The sequence below is a fragment of the Heloderma suspectum genome, chromosome 4 (genome assembly GCF_057233095.1).
Source record: "Heloderma suspectum isolate Gila_16-S chromosome 4, 16-S_ref, whole genome shotgun sequence".
NCBI lineage: Eukaryota > Metazoa > Chordata > Lepidosauria > Squamata > Helodermatidae > Heloderma > Heloderma suspectum.
In genome coordinates, this window is record NC_139461.1 from 248,208,963 (window position 1) to 248,226,469 (window position 17,507).

Below are 17,507 nucleotides of genomic sequence, written 5' to 3' on the forward strand. Positions count from 1 at the left end.
ATTTTATATTTTAATTTTAATTCATGTAAGCTGGTGAGCGCTACTTTAAGTGGGAAGGTGTACGTTTTCTTTTCTAAATAAACAAAATACCTGGATCCAAATTCCACACCTGCATAGTGCAATCTCTGAATTATTCACAGCTCTGGGTATATAATTGATTGCTGTGTGCCACATTTGGGCTTGGGAAGGAATTTTTACCAGTCTGGTTCAGCTATGGCCTTGGGGAGGTTTGTGCCGCACCCTGTAACCTCTGGTTTCTTGCATGAATTATCTGGAGCCATTTACTTGCAGGCACCTGCTGTTGTCTTTTGGCACTACTTCTGATGTGTAGACGATTTCTTTTATTGATATCTCACTCATCTTAAAATTAGAGTGGCTTCCCAGATAGTAAAAGAATAGACATAAGAACAGTTATAAACATAATTAAAATATAGCAACCTCAAAATCAGTAGACAGGGACAAATCAGCTAACATCTCAGCCATGAGGGTTGTTAACATTTTGTCAAAACAAGCATTGCCTGGTCTGCTTCCTCAGAGCAAGCAGGCATGGGAGGGAGTTTCCAAGAACCAGAGCCACTGCTGGTTCTGGCTTGTGAGAGGATGTTGCACCCTGATGATTACCTGGTCCCTTCCAACATAGGATCCTAGGAGCTGGTCCATGCTTGCATATTCATCACTTGAAGATGGGAACTTCAAGTGCTTTGCTCATGTTAAGGAGCCATTGCATGCGTTAAACCACTGATGGAGCCTTCACATCTGCTAATCACATTGCACAAATAAAGCTTTTAATCTGTGTCAGTTCACACATTCAGCCGCAAGAAATCAAGTGATGCACCTGTGTATGAAGATGTACAACCTTCATGTCCTAAGACAGTAGGAGCAATTATTTATTGCTCTGCTATGAAAGTATGTGTGGGGGAAAGAAAAAGGAAGGAGTATATTGGGGGGGGTTAGAGGGGGCAGTGCAACATGTTCTGAGTGCTCAGTTTGGTTTAGGGTTTTTTCTGTGTTTTCTCTGATGGGAGCAGGGAAAAACTCAGGGAAAAAGCCCAGAGACCAAGCCAAAGAGAGTGTCGAAGGACTCACCCAATCCTAGATTTTTATAAATTTTTGTAGATGGTTTTTTTAAATACAGATTTTTCAGATCTGTAGTACAGATTTGACCAAAGGTGGTTTAGGATTGCCGACTTGAGGGAAATTATAGGGCCAGATTGCCAGAGAAAAGGAGCAAGTGATACTTCGTAGTATTTCATGTTTCTTGAATGCTCCCTGTCGGTGTCCAAAGCACACTGTTGTGCCTTGTGGGTGGCTCTCCGTGTGTGTGTGTGTGTGTGTGTGTGTGTGTGTATCTTTTCAGTGAATGAGCTTCAGCCATGCACTTGGCACTGAGTGAACCATGCACTGGTGTGGCTCTAAGATTTAGTATCCAATCTTATGCATATTTACTCAGAAGCAGTAAGTTGCGCTCAACTAAATAGGCCTGGCTCCCAGGTAAACGTGCATAGGATGTACAAAAAATACGTTTTCGTCACTCTGGGTTTCAGGCACAGTGTGCCCTGATATGCTCTCAAGTACACTGTATAGGTGGCTGGAGAATATTAGGTCCTTCCTCTCACCCCCTGCCCATTATACTGATGGGCAAGTATCATGTATTATATAAGTATCTAGAACATTAATGCTATTTTGTTGTATTTTGTGTTCCAAGAAGCAACTGGCAGAGGGTGCTGTAAAAGTAAGATTGTTATTGAAAGCAATTCCTTCACTCTCTTCCCCTTTCATCTCACGGCAGTGTGCGGGGAAGCAAAAGGTAGTGCAGAGGATGAAGGCGAAGCTCAAGCTGGATGGATTGAGGGGGCAGCCATCCTCTTCTCAGTCATTATTGTGGTGCTGGTCACAGCCTTCAATGACTGGAGCAAAGAGAAACAGTTCCGGGGCCTCCAGAGCCGCATCGAACAGGAGCAAAAGTTCACAGTCATCCGCAAGGGACAAGTTATCCAAATCCCTGTGGCTGAGATCGTGGTGGGGGATATTGCTCAGATCAAATATGGTGAGTGGTGTATATATAGTAGCTGGCCTGATGATTTTCTCCTTCCCTGTATCTGCCATTGCAGGGGAGCTCAAAAATATTGGCGCACATCCTCTGCTTCTGTTTTTCCAAACATTGGTGCCCATACCTGGCTTCTGGTTTTGTCCAGAAACAAAAAACTCCCAAGCGATGTGAACAGTCTCCATTGGCTGTGCATTAGCATCCACCAGAGATCCTCACTTCCAAAGATTGAGGTGGCTGGGTAGGGCTAGTCGGTATGAGAGTAGCAGGAGCAGCATTGTTTTGGTTGGGTGTTGGAGATGATGGGTGGGTTGGATGGGAGGATTTTATGGGCAAGTGGCAAGGATAGGGATGTAGCAGTTGTGTACATCTGGGAAATAGAGGGCTAAGCCTATCTCAAAACCCCCACAATGTGAACTTCCTTTCTCCCCTCCCAATGTCACTCCAACTCCATAATTCATCTGTCTGTGGAATTGCACGGATGTCTTGAGGGTTGGGATCTACTCTTTATTTCAAGTGGGTCTGGGGCCAAACTAGGTGTTTGATTAATATGTAGCTTTGTATGTTGTTTTTACATTAATTATAAGCACAGGGTACAATCCTTACTGGGAATGCAGCTTGTGAGGAAGGGAGACTTATCTCTTTCCTCCGAAGTGCGATAGGAACAAAATCCCCCCACCAGTGTGGCTAGAACACTTAGGAAAAACGTTCTCAGTGGCACCAATAGGAATTTTCCTCCTAAGACTCCTATCCATGCAGGGGGCGGTGTGGTGTTCTGGCCACGCTGGGGAGGGAAGAGAGAAGCATTCTCCTGTGCTGTGTTCCGAGTAAGGATTGTGGACTCTCATGTCTGTATTTAAGTAAAGTAAAAAACAGAGCTATAGGTACAACTTATGCACAAAATGTAATGTGTAGTTTGGCCCTCAAACTGCAGAAGAGTTTGGTGGAGAATAGCTGGAAACCTTGGTGATCTGTTGATTTCTGCTTCTTCCAGGTGACTTGTTGCCAGCAGATGGGATCCTGATCCAAGGCAATGATCTGAAAATTGATGAGAGCTCTCTGACTGGGGAGTCAGACCAAGTGAAGAAGTCTTTGGATAAAGACCCCATGTTGCTTTCCGGTAAGTCTGTCAGACATGGTTGCCAACGCTTAACCCTGCACATGTTAGGGACAGGAAGGTGAAGTCCAGCCCATTTGGTGTTAAGGTGAAGTGTTCATTATCCTGCTGGTATCTGCACGCAGTTATAGGCCAAACCCTGCTAGCCATCCTTGCTGGGGATGTTCTTCTGTGGTAGAGAAGCTATTTCATGATGCCCCAGGGTAAGGTAGGCAGGATTTTCTACTCTTGCACTTTGAGAAATGAAGTGCTCTGTTGACATACCTAGAGATTGATCCTTCTCTTGAAGGACATGCACACTTTGAACTGCCAACATAGCAAGCTTCTTCCACCTGTTTTAGCCCCAGTGAGCACATGGTGATGAGTGCTGGAACATGAATCCAGATTAGTAGTCCAACAGAATAGTTCATTTTCTGTAGTATCACTGATCCCTTACTTTTGCATGAGGAATCTATCGAAGGAAAATGCAAGGGTGGTTCAGCAACTGAATTGGCCTTGTGTTCTTGTGGGCATTTGGGCTCCAGTTTGCAGACGGAGCTTTGTGCATGCACGCCTTTATATGTGCTGTGCTGCCACTCTATTGAGCTGAATGGAGAAGCCAGCACACACCGGAGTTTCAGGCATGCATTGGTGCACACATAGAGCAGTGGAAATCACCTAGCTTAGATTTCAAATTGTGACCTAGAAATTAGACTTCATCTCCTAGTTACTGTTTGAACTTTGTCATAGGATGATTGGTACTTTATGCAGTTCTTACAGTTTCCCTTTTCAACACTCCTTTTTACCAGGTACACATGTGATGGAGGGCTCTGGTCGAATGCTGGTCACAGCTGTGGGTATCAACTCACAAACTGGAATAATTTTTACTCTTCTGGGTGCTGGAGAAGGGGATGAGGAGAAGAAGGTCAAGAAAGGTAAGAAGATTCAGGAGCCAGGCTTTCTGTAGGAAGCATCTTCTGAGATTTCCTTAGCTGTATTGGCACTTGGTTGCTAGAGAGGAACACAAGTGCCCTGTAGTGTCCAAAGTGAGACTTCCTAATCTTTAGGAGGAGATGTTAGGAGTTCTATATCCGATGCTGTAAACTCAAGATGTGACCAATGCAGGCATGCCAAGAAAAGATACGGGGGTGGGTTTTTTTTTGCCAACTCTCATGTTGCCTATTCAGCTGCAGCTCAGGGATGCCAAAAATGGGGAGGGGAGATGGGTTTCCCCAGCAACAGCTGTCTGTAAGCTAGTTTTGGAAAAAGTGTACAAATTTATCCCACTGAGACACCTTCTTCTGTTAGCATAGATAGCTTTTTAAAAGGACAAGGGACCTGCAACAAAATGTTGCAGTGTGGAGTGCTCCTGTACAGGGTTCCAGCCAACCAACCATGCCCTTTTTCAGAATACTCCATTCCGTCCCTTTCTTGGCTTTCAAATTCCTCCTCCCCCATCAGTCAGCATTCTGTGTCCACTGACCATGCTCAGTCTTCATTGGATTGTTTTGGGTTCCCCAGTCCCCTTAGGGTTTTTTCTCAAGGGTGCTTTTTTTTGGTACTCGGAGAATAACTTCCCTATTAGTATGTAGGATTAAGGCAAATCCATGGAGAAAAGGCTGTCAGTGACTATTTAGCCATGATAGCATTATATCTCTGAATGCCAGGTGCTAGGGTCAACCCATGACATGGAGAACTGTTTCCTTCATGTTCTGCTTGTGGGCTTCCTGAAAACAACTGACTGGATACTCTTGTTGGACCCTTAGTCTGTTCTAGCAGGATTGTTCTAGTATTCTTTGAGCCCTGAAAGGGAAGTTGACCCATCATTAGGATGATCCAAGTCCTCCACAAACCCCTTGTTCACTAGCAGGTATTTATATCTCCTTGTACAGTTGTTATTTTTATTTTAATCAAAAACTGTGAAGCACCTAACTGAAGTTGGAGTAGAGGAAAATAATCAGATGCCTCAGTTCTGCCATTGCCCTTGGATAGTTTGAGTGGGGGAAATGTCATGTGAAGGAATTATATTCTTTCTTCCACCAGTAATTCTACCCTGATTTGGGGGCAGTGCAGATAGGTTCCCTTGGTCCATTAGACCATGTTATTGCTAGAAACAGTTATAAGAAATTATTTCTGAAGCCTTTCTAATGTGCAGAGTGCTTTACATTGGTCAACTTGTCCATGTCCAGAACAGCACTGTGAAATATGCCATTCATATTCCCAATTTGCAGAATAATATGCTCAAACTGGGTAATGGTGACCAGAGATGTTAATCATGATCAGAGTAGGTATATAACAGAGCAGCCAACTTGAACCAAAGCCAGTCGAACAGCATGCACTGGACTATGCTGGCTCTCGGTCATGTAAGCTGTGCTAATTCACACTGTGTTTTGCACGGTAGCTTTAGCTTCCAAATAAGGCTTTGGTGCTTTCTCACTTTCCACTGAAGACAATGAAAGGAGAATGCTGGTATGTGGTTTACAGAAACCCTGCCCACAGGTCCGATTTGCTCATAGTTAGTAGAAGAGGCATCTGTGCTTGGCAAGCCGTTTCAAGATATCAAAAGCGGCCTGATGATGGAATCTCCAGCATCCTCACACTGAGACAGTGTTAACAGACAGTGCTTCTCAGAAGCATTGAAGTGGCAGAGGAGAGATAGCTGTGCTGTTTCCCCAGTAGCTGAATAGAGCCAATCCTGTTTCTTGGTGTGCTTGGAAGCTGCCTAGTTCTCCTAATTCCTTTAAAATGCAAAAATACATAAAATTGAAATAGCCTCAGCTACTGCTTAACAAAATTGGTATTTACTTCTTTCAGGATGCAAAGCTGCCAGCCAAGGCTCTGTAGAGTTTCAATACATACCGAACTCTGCAGAAACAGAGGTTACCCATTCTCCTTGATGTTGGAGAATAAATGTGTGTATGCAGAACGTGCCAAACATTGATGACAGTGGGGCACCCCCTAAAGGCCCACAGGTGCACATTGCCACCCCCACCCCTCTGTGCACACTTGGAGCTGCTGAGCTGAAGCAACTGGTTAGTCTGGTATAGTTAAGCAGAGAACTCCTCCCCTCCCCCAAATAATAAGCAGTATATTCAATTTGTGCCCTAGCTGCATAATGACTGTAGTTAACACTATTTGCAGGGGGGTTCCTTCGGGCAAAAAAAGAAAAAAAAGAAAACTGCACATTTTAAAATAGAGCATCAGTATCAGAATAACTGTTCCCTTCTCACTCAGTCTGGTTGTGTAGTTGCATATGTGTGGATCCCATCAAATTCCATGGGATTTATACATATGTATGGCATGAACCATTAAATACTTAACGCATATTTGTTGGCCCAACAAACTTTTTTTAACCTAGCACTCCATACATACAAAGAGGGCAGTGAATGATTGGTAAAAGGGTGGATTTTTCCTGCAAATGATACAGAGGTTGTTTGCTAGAGGTGGCAACTTTCTGATATTTGGGGGTTATATAGTACTGTGGTCCATGGACTTATATGGCTCTGGCATATATGAATTTTAATTGCCTACTTCCATTAGCACTGTTTGTGAACTGTCCTGTATTAGAGAACTGGATTCCAAAGAAGATTCAGGCCTCCCTAGAAGCAGTTCTGGGGAAGTTTTGAAAAACTCTTCTGTTATACAAAGATCTTGTTCCTGAGAAACGGGAGGTTTAAAAGTATTTTATTTCTCATCTGGCATCCATTCTGGAATGTAGCCTGAGTGGCTTGGGGCTTCCAGTAGAAAGGAGATTCTCTTACTAAGGGTATTCCAAACACTTTTGAAGATGTTTGATTTAAGGAAGCTTGATGTAACAGAATTTGAGAGTCTCTAGATCAAGGATGGGCAGGAAGTAAATTGGAATCTTCTAGTAGATCTGAGTGATTTGCAGTAGATCAGCAAGGCTTTCTCTCTCCCAATTGTCTAACAAGAGCAAAAGCAAAATGGCTTTTCCTACCCAAATTAGGCTGCTAAAAGAAAGTTTGGGATAATCAAGAGTGGATGTTTATGAGAAACAACTGTGTGTTCCATTCCATTCTGGAACTAAAAACAAATTCCTAGACTCAGAATGTGCTCAGGGGCACTCTGTTCTTGATTGCTAAGTGTATGTTGTATGCACTTGGATCTGATGGTGGATCTGGGGATGCTAGTAAAAAAACAACCCACAAGGTTTGACAAGCCTAAAATCTGCCCACCCCTGCTCTAGATTAGCAACTCCATTTGGAACTGATGTCCAAGGATAAACTTTCCCAGCACTACATAAGGTGCTCCTTGCATTGCTGCGAACCAGTCCAAATATCTATTAGTCCCAAGAACACAGTTTCATTCATTGTAATTAAGGCTTGTATCTGTAGCTGCTTGCTGCTTCCAATAGCATAACAGCAGGAACTGGAAGGTGGGGATTTGCAGTGGCACTTAGTTGGGAGGAATGTTGAGCTCCTCCATCCCTTTTGCGATGATGCGCAGCCCAGTTGGCAGCTTTGTCGCATGTAGCTTTCCTCCCCTGTCTGGCAGCCTCCCCAAGAGAGCACTGAGCCACCGCATACAGGTGTCCTCACCAACAGGGACATCGATGTCAAGAACCGTGTGCTCAGTGCTCCACCCTTTCTCTCTTTGTCTGAACAGGTAAAAAACCCGGAGCCCCTGAAAATCGCAACAAAGGTAACCAGCCTCTCCATCCTTTGAACCAGCACCACACTAACTACTGAGCATTCCTCCTTCCTTCTTCCCATGAGTCTGTGCTCTTTGTCGCTACGGCGGGAATCTCGCCTTGTCGTTCTAGAAGAGGGTGTAATGATTACCACAGTGCTAACCACCCACCTTGTTCTTTCTGCCCACTGGCCTTTCATCCTTGCTGGGAAGCTTTCTGTATCTGGTGCCACTGCACTCTCAGCTAGTTGAGCATTTCTGACCTGATGCTATGAGAGAGGTTTATTAATATATATTTTTCTCCTGTCCAAGTTTCATAAATGTACTTTTCTTCATAAATCAGGGATAGGCTATCATACACAGGATGTAAAACACAAATGGTGTGAAGGACCTTAAGAAGGCTTTCTTTCCCTACACTTAAACCCATGAGGTCATGTCAAATCTGAAATAATGACTTCTTATCCTGTGGATGCCATAATATTTTAGCTTTGTGTAGTTGGGCTAGTCATATATTTGCCCAAATCACACAGATTTGTCTCATTCTCAATCTGACCCTTTTTAATCAGGCCCTAGTGGTGGGTCCAGCATGTGTAGTCGTTACACTCTGTTCTTCTCATGGCCTTTTGAATCAAAGTGAGTGTCTATTCTCTGATATGTTTCACCCCCTGTTCTTTCCAGGCTATGGTGAAGAAGCCCATTTCTGCACCTGTCTGTTTTCCCTCCTGCACCTTCACCTTTCTCTTTCTCTTCCTTTTCTCAGCAGTTTTGAGTTTTCCCTCCTTCTGATATGAACTCATGGGTTATTTTGGGATTGATTCTCCCCTCCTTTCCCTACCCCTCCCACCCCTCGCCATGTCCTTAAATCCCAACTGTGCAGATCAGTTGCAAAGCAGCCACACACAAGTTCCTTTGAACCCACACGACTTTAAGAAGAGATGTTATCTCATGCTGGCTTATGATGAGAGATCTGTATTCCAGTCAGTGTATAAAATATTTCTCAGTGCTGACAAATGTCCAAATAAGCAATAAACAAGAGATGAGAAGAAAGCACATGGCATAAAAGCTTGCAGCATTTGGCTTTGTTAAACGCTTTTGAATCCACACATCTGGTAGGTGATGTTGATTGCTGCAGTTATGCTGATATGCACCAGTTGAGGATCTGCCTCTTATATTTAGTAGAGGCTCCAAAGACATTGGGAGCTGGATCACAAAGTTGGGGGTGGGGGGTGAAAATGGACCAACAGATTCACTTCTCATTAGTTGACTCAGCCCTTGCCCCCTCATAATTAACCTTCCTCTACCCCTCAAACACCCCCCAATCCCACAAACTCTGCCTATGTATGCTGAAAAGCAATAGCTCCCAGTGGCATTTAACAGAGAGTGCAGGGGATCTCATCAGAAGAAAGACTTTCTAGCTTTTGGAACTAATTGCCAGAATGCAGTCTTGAGATCACAATTTAAAATCAGAGCTGATCTTATTTGCTGTTCTATAAAGAGACATGTCCTCCTGACTATTAACAATCAACATGTTTGGGTAGCTTATAGACCTCCTTTGAGCTATTAAGTCCTCCTGCCATAAGCCTTCATGAAGGCTGGTCAGACGCTCTCTTTCACTTTCTCTGTCTAAGCAGGTGTAATAAGTGCATCCTGGTTGCTCTCACATGTCACTAAAATAGCCAATATTGGCCTCTGCTGAGGAGCAGAATGCTTGTTAGCCATGCCATGGAAGTCTGAGTATCATAGCTGTTCACAAATTAGGTTTTATACATACACACACACACACACACACACACACACTGTTCATCTTGCTACCTCAGTGAGGTAAGTACTGATAACTCCATCTTACAGAAATGCTAATGGAGGAGATGCCTTGCACAGGGACATGCAGCAAGTCAGCGAGCAGATCCGGGAAATAGATCCCCAGAAATATGACTCCTGTGCCTTCCTAGCAAGGCTGTCCTTCCTTCCAGCTGTAGTCAGCTTAACTGTTGAAATGTATTTGCCTTAGAGGGGATTTTCACAAGCTGCTTCAGTCATCTGTTCCAGAGGGATGTGGAGCAGGGCTCCCTGGACTTTCTAGGTTTCCATATTACCAAGTGTCCGTGAGTGCTGTTGGGGTTCCTGTGCACTGGGATTTTCTCTCTCTCTCTCTCTCTCTCTCTCTCTCTCTCTCTCTCTGTGCCATCTTTCCTTCTCTTTCTGTTGCATCTGAAACTTTCCTTAGCTGTTCTTCCCACTCACCGACTGTTTGTTTCATCCTGGATCCAGCAAAAACCCAGGATGGTGTTGCCCTGGAGATCCAGCCACTGAAAAGTCAAGAAGGGGTGGAAAATGAGGAGAAGGAGAAGAAGAAAGTGAAGGTCCCGAAGAAGGAGAAGTCAGTGCTGCAGGGGAAGCTCACCCGCTTGGCAGTTCAGATTGGGAAAGCAGGTGAGCATGCTGATAGGGGCAGGGTTTGGCTGCTCCTCAGGTTTCCGCAAGAATCCTTGGGAAATTTTTGCTATTTCCTGAACTTGTGTTCATGTTCGAAAGCGCGCACTTGTGCAAGTGCACATTTCCCCCTAAAATTCTCATTTTCTTGTTTTACCCTGTGGGGGGCAGGGAAATGTGCACTTTTAAAAATGTAAATTTTTCCTAATCAGAAAAAACAATGATGCTCACATTTGGGAACACAAACAAGACAAACCAAGCTGTTAGTCTTTTTAACCCTTCCACCACAGAAATTACTAATGTAATTTAATGTTACATTAAATGTAACATTTAATGAGGTCCTTAGCCCACACTTGGAAGATCAGAGGTGCAAATTAGTATGGCATTACTGACTTGGGACAATCTCACAGGAGGAAACAGGCCAAGGGTCTTTTACACACTGGGCGGGTTCACCTGATCACAAAGGGAAAATAAGCCATGGTGGTTGGAAGCAGCATAATTGACATAAGTACCTTCACTGGGTGTAGGTTGTTGTGACGTCCAAACCTGGTGAGGGTGAGTGGCTGGGGTGGTTTACAAACCATCCTGAAACTCATGGCTTGTTCTAGGGGGCTAAGAAACTTAATGTTTAATGATATTCGTTTAATTATTAATGAGTAATCAGTCCCAAGGCCAAGTAAAATTGTATCATAGGTAACATGTGGCCTGCAAGCTTTGTTGTAGCTTGTATGTCTCTCAGATAGTTGCTGAGAGGGGGGTTGCTGCTGTGTAATTGGTAGCTAACAGTTCTCTCCTTTTTTGTCCTTTTTGAGAATCTCCCGCTAAGCTCTAACTAGCATACTTCAATCCAGACTTGCAGCCTCCCTTCTAGTTCTGGCTGTGGTGCAGTCAGTCCTATGAGCTGCTGGAGGCCTGCCCAGGGTCACCTAGTTTCTTCTTTTCTCTCCTTGCTCCTCCACAGGATTGATCATGTCAGCCATCACAGTCATTATCCTGATCCTGTATTTTGTGATCGACAACTTTGGGATTCAGAAAAGGCAGTGGCTGGCTGAGTGTACCCCCATCTACATCCAGTATTTTGTGAAGTTCTTCATCATCGGTGTCACTGTGCTTGTAGTGGCTGTCCCTGAGGGTTTGCCCCTGGCTGTCACCATCTCTTTGGCTTACTCCGTGAAGGTGAGAAGGTGGACTCTAGAGGAGATTCTGGGCTTGATGGAGGCTGTGGGGGGGTTGTGTGTGTGTGTGTGTGTGTATGAACTAGCATGTTGTGCTGGGTTGGTTTGTTTCTTTTTAGAAAAACAGGGTAGGCCTGGGTCTGCAACAGAAGTTGTATTGTGTAAGGGAGTGGAGAGTAGATGCCTCTTCTTTGGAGTGTATGAAAAGGGTTTTGCATAGGGATGGAACAGTCTGTTACCAGTCCGTGTCATAGAATCATAGAATAGTAGGGTTGGAAGGGACCTACGAGACCATCAAGTCCAGCCCCCATGTCAGTTTCACACTTTTTCATTCTTAAGTCTCTTTTGCCCTGTTTCTGCACTGATGCAATTTTTAAAAAATCTACACAGAATTTATACATAAATTCTTAATTGTATATTTATTTTTCAGTTTTTCTCACAAAATACACACGTATGTACGTATTTTGTCAAGATGTACACATTTGTAAATGTATTTTATCCTAAAATGCACATTTAAAATGCATTTTTGTACACTTTTTGAGCTGAGTGTGAAATCTGAAGGCTCCAACCTGCATATAAGTCTAGAGGTTCAGATCAGGTCAATTTGAGTCCAAATTCACAAATTCCTCAAAGCATCCCTAGTTTCAGGCATACATGTCCACATCTTATGTGGCTAGATCAGCTTTCCCCAAACCAGTGCCCTCCAGACATGTGGTCTGCAACTCTCATCATTCGTAGCCAGCATAGCCATTAGTTGCAGTCCAACACATCTGGGGGGCACCAAGTTGGGCAAAATGTACATAGAGAAGGAGTTTTGAAGTGTTAAAACTAGAAGAGGCAGATTTATTAACCTCTGTATTAAAATGTTATGTTGGCCTTTAAGCATTTCTACTTGAGGCTTTTATTGTGCGCTCATGATTGCTCACCCATGCTAGTTTGTGGGTCCTTTACATGATGTCATCCTCCTCCAGGGGCTCTCCCATGCTTTGCACCCATTATTGCGGAATTTTTTAGATCAAGGAAAGTCTGTTATGTCCTGAATGACGCTATGAAATACTCCATGTATTTGCACAATTTCGCTATACCACACCACCATCTAGTGGTTGTGTAATGAAACATACAAAACAGCAGAGAAAGACACCACCACCACCCCACCACTTCCCCATGGGAAAAAAGCATGTGTAAAGGAGCTGGTCTTAATCCCGCAAAGAGTTTGGAAGCAGAAGACAGGGTAAAGGTGAGGGATAAAAGCCTCGTGTAGAAATGCCCTTTATCCCAAATCCTGAAAACCTAGGTAGGTAGATCTCACCTTTTTTTTTTTTATCTATTACTTTTACTTTAATGTGGAGATCAGTATTTTTGGCTGCATCATTGAAGACCAGAACTTGGTGTGTTTTCTTAGTTAAACAATTTCCTAGTGAGGCAGATTGCAAGGAAGCCATCCCGCCCGCCCTCGTTTATTCCTTCTCTAGGCCGTCTCTATGTTAGTTAAGTGACCATCTGCCTCTGTGCCACTGAGTCTCTGTAAACCTTCCCAGTAATTCCTGTGTCTTCCTCACACAGAAAATGATGAAAGATAACAATCTCGTTAGGCACCTGGATGCTTGCGAGACAATGGGCAACGCCACTGCTATCTGCTCAGACAAGACAGGGACTCTCACTATGAACCGTATGACTGTGGTGCAAGCTTATGTGGGCGATACCCACTACCGACAGATCCCTGATCCAGAAGCCATCCTGCCCAAGATCCTGGACCTCATTGTCAATGGTGTTGCAATAAACTCAGCTTACACCTCTAAAATCCTGGTGAGTCCCAGCTTACTTTATGGTAGAAGAGCTAGTACTTGCAACCCTTCCTCTAGTCCACCGGAGAGCAAAGTTTCAGTAGGACTAGTCATATACTCAGCCTGTGAGCATCTTGTCGTTTCGTGGTGGAAGGAGTGGGCCCACACTGCATAAGAGCCAGTGTGGTGCAGTGGTTAAAGCGTTGGACTGGGTTCAAGTCCCAACTCTGCCATGAAGCTCATGGGCTGACCTTGGGCCAGTCACTGACTCTCAGCCTAACCTACCTCACAGGGTTGTTGTGAGGATGAAATGGAGAGGAGGATCATGTATGCCACCTTCGGTTTCTTGGAGGAGAGGTGGGATATAAAGGTAACGAGTACATAAAAAATAAAGTATAAGGAATTGTGTGAGCTCAGCTGCTCTGTGCATAAGCCCAGGTGTGCATAGGGCTTGAGTTGTGTGACCTTGTCCTCGCCGTACGTGCCCATGCGTGGAGTGCCTGTGTGCCATGAGATAAAGCACGCATGCCCTCTCCTTTCACCACAGAACTAGAGATGGGCAAGTAGCTTGTGCATGGCCTGAAAATGAATGTGGACCCTGCAAGCAAGCCTTCCTTTGGATCATTCAAAAGAATGCTTGAAGAAGCCCAGTCCTCTCTGCTGCCCACTACCTGTCCCCAAGTGTGTGTACCAGGGGATCCCCTTTGGGGGCCAGGACAAGGTAACAGAGTCTGCTCCCCCTTCCCCTGACTGCCTAAAAAATTAAAATGCTGGCAGCGTAGTGATGCTGCCACTACGCTGCCAACATCTTCACTTTCTAAGCAGTCAGAGGAAGGAGCAGGGGATCAGCAGGCCTCTCCCATGTTTCATGGAGTCTTTCCATCACCTGCTACACCACCATCCATGCCCCCCAAAGTAGCTTTTTTGCTCTTTGGGGAGCAAGGACAGGGTAGCAGCTTGCAGAGGCTGGGGGCCTCAAGCAAGCAGAGTTCACCCAGGTGCCTGCCAGTGGCTTAGTGGCAAATTCGGAAGCGCAGGGTCCCTTCGTGACAGTCACAGCCACGCCCCCTCACAGCCACGCCCCCTTCTGAGATTGTACAACCTTGTAAGATATACAGCCTTCAACTGGGATCCAAACACAGTGCAGCTGAGAGTAAGGCAATGGTATTTCAACTGGATGTCTGAGAAAAAATGTAGGGGTGTTAATTTTTTTCACCTACTCACTCACAAACATTTTAGGTTTTCAAAATATTATACTCTATGGAAGTGGCGCCCTCTTAACTCAGCCCTCATGGACAGATCTCATTTAAACAGCCTCTTGCACACTCCCTTAGCACCCCAACATTACCCATTAGCCTTTCCTAAGCTACTTTATTATATCTCTTCCATCCTGCAACAGAAACGTCCACACACCCAGCTGGATTGAACCACATGCACACATGCACACACACCTACCTTCTTTCTCCTCTCCCCCCAACTGATTTTTTTCTTTTTCCCTCCCCTCCACCAGGGTTTGTTTTCCCAGATACATGCCAATTTTGTACCAAAAAAGTGTTGCTGACAGAGCAGGTTGAATGTGGCAATTCTGCTTACCGTAGAAATTAATGTTCAAGAATTAACAGTGCAATCCAATGGGTCTTTATTTCGAATTAAATTTACAGAGATCTTGGGAAGGCAGCTAAGGCTGCAGTCCTACACACACTTACCTGGCAGGAAGCCCAATTGGCAATTCAACATAGTGGGACTGACTTCTGAGTAAACATGCATAGGATTGTGTGATAAATCCTAAAAACTGGCACAAACCAGCCACCTGCCCTGTCCCATAAGTAAATAATGATGGCAGCAACCCCCACCCCCCACTCTCTTGCTGCTGCCGTGGCCAGCAGCAGCCCTGAACGGGTAGCCGGTGTTGCAGGAGACGAGGGCAGCGCCGGGTGCGCAGGCACAGAGCAGGGACGGGCGGAGAAGCCAAGAGCTGAGGAGGAGAAGTGGGGGGGCGAGAGGAGGCTGCAGAGCTCCCTCTCTCACTCGCTCGCTTCCTTTGTCTGGCCAGCAGCCAAGAGGCAGATGCCTGCACTCCCTCTGCTCCCTCCTTCTTCCCTAGCAGACTGTGACCTGGCTGGGGGCTGGCTTCAAAAAAAGTGCCAGAGCAACGCCCTGGCGTGACCTGCCACCACTACACCACTGGTGCCTGCTCATGGCAGGTTGTGCCTGCCTCAATTCTGCTCTTTTTAATTCAGGAAGGGATGCTTGCATTTGCAGGTGTCCCTGCTGCAAATAGCTCACCCCAACCCTACACAGAGCACTAATTTTTAAAGCAGGGTGACTGCGTGAACTGACCTTGTTGGCTGTGTATACCTGTCTGTAGTATATTCACTAAGGAACAGAAAAGCTGCAATACGTTTGATGGGAGCAGGGCAGGCCACTTGTCACTAACTTTTTATCTGTGTGCCTGATAAAAAAAATCAAACAAGATTAATCTCTCTGTTGGGAAAAGTAACATATGCTGGATGACATGGATCTGTTTCCCTGTTGCATGTATTGGCTGCCCTATTTGTATATTCCCAGCAGGATACTCACAATACCCGTCATGTGTTAACAAAATGCTCCTTCTTTTTTCAAATGCAGAAGTAATCTCCCGTTTCAGAAAAAAAATAGCATATGAGGTTCTTTCCAAAATGTCTAATATATAAATGTTTCAAACTCCCCTATGAGGTAGGTAAGTGATGAACAGGTGGCTCCACTGATCAGGGACTGGCACGGAGGAATTTGAATACCCACCAGTCAGTTTGAGATCAGAAGAGCCCCCTGCTTGACAAATCTGATAGGTAAGAAAATTTTGCTAATATCCCTTTTTCACAGATAGGAGCTGAAGTCTAAAGAGATTTAAGGTTTTGACTTCTCAAAGATAAAAATAACACCCATCTAGCTAACTGGCTTGGGGTTGTTGTTGTTGTTTTTTTACCTAGTGTCATTTTTTTAGCTTTGAAATTCTACTCATTAGCAATAGGCACCCACTGCTGACAAATCCAAATGTTTTCCATTACATTGTTATTGCTGCTATTTTATCATGCATTTTCTCCAAGAAGCTTGGAATTGGGACTAAACAAGATGGGACGTTAATGCATATCTGCATTTAATTTTGTTTTAATGCAAATAGCATTAAATAGCATCACATGGAGGGGCTGATCATTATCAGGATCACAGCAGTTATGGAGATGGCACTTAATGCTTTTCTCCCCAACTCTGGTGCTGAAGAAATCCCCTCCTCTGAAACTGGTATTTGCATTGGGAGGAATTTATTTATTTATTTAAACTATTTCTTGGCCACCTTTTGGGGCAGAAGCCCTCCCAAGGCAGCTTACAGCAATAACTAGTGCTGTGCCGAAAGTTTCTCCCACATTTTTTTTGACCATTCTCATTGAATTTGATAGAAGAGAAATTACTTTTGAAAAGAAATTCCATGGTGAAGAAATTTCAGAGAAATTCTCATAGGTTGGTTTTGGGTTTCTTGGGCTTACCTTATTTAGGAGGTGGCTGAGGAGTGAACAGCAGTGTCCTGTTTTTCATTGTACAATCATCTCTCTGGCTGCCTGGAGCCTCCTCAGCTTCCTACATGTCAATGAAAGCCCAGTTTAAGGCACCATGAATAATTCCTCCCATAGGTAGGGATGTCGGAGAATTTCGCCACAAATCTCCGGGAGGCCAAATGCCAAAGCATTCGGCCCCCCAAAATTGGTGGAGAAACGGTCCCCCCCCCCCCCCGGGATGGGACTTACCTTGTGTGAATGTCCCTGGTGGCAGCGGCTCCTGGCGGTGGTTCGGCGGCGGTTTGGCGGCGGCGGCGGCTGGTCTTCCGACTGGCTGCTGCCGCCGCCATTTCCAAGTAAAACAAACAAACGTGATAGGCTACGTAAAGATTTACGTAGCCTATCATGGCTAGATTTTCAAAAAACACCGTGACAGGCTACGTAAAGATTTACGTAGCCTATCACGGCTGACTTTGGGGGGGGGGGGGGGAAGTGCGTACGCAAATGGCGGCGCCCATAGGCGCCGCCATTTGCGTTCCTTATTTGGGCACGTGTAGTCTACGTAAACATTTACGTAGACCGGCGAAAATAAGGGCAACGCAAATAGCCCATGGGCGCCGCCATTTGCGTACACGCTTTCCCCCCCCCCCCAAAGTCAGCCGTGATAGGCTACGTAAACATTTACGTAGCCTATCACGGCTGACTGCAGGGATGCAAACGGTGGCGGCTACGGCCGCCGCCATTTGCGTCCCGGCAGGAGAAGAGGTTTCACGGCCGGAGGGACGGGGCGCCTCC

The 17,507-nt window shown here is 45.1% G+C and overlaps 1 protein-coding gene across 10 annotated transcripts in view; it reads left to right on the forward strand.

Annotated features, from left to right (window-relative positions):
• The window catches only part of ATP2B4 (ATPase plasma membrane Ca2+ transporting 4), a 212,865-nt gene that overhangs the window by 128,491 nt on the left and 66,867 nt on the right, over positions 1–17,507 (forward strand). For all 10 annotated transcript variants that reach the window (XM_084853179.1, XM_084853173.1, XM_084853174.1 and 7 more), the window contains 7 exons: positions 1,790–2,047; positions 3,042–3,167; positions 3,953–4,078; positions 7,770–7,805; positions 10,062–10,223; positions 11,185–11,399; positions 12,962–13,204. In XM_084853179.1, coding sequence (XP_084709305.1) covers positions 1,790–2,047; positions 3,042–3,167; positions 3,953–4,078; positions 7,770–7,805; positions 10,062–10,223; positions 11,185–11,399; positions 12,962–13,204 — 1,166 coding nt within the window. The remainder of the gene's footprint in view (positions 1–1,789; positions 2,048–3,041; positions 3,168–3,952; positions 4,079–7,769; positions 7,806–10,061; positions 10,224–11,184; positions 11,400–12,961; positions 13,205–17,507) is intronic.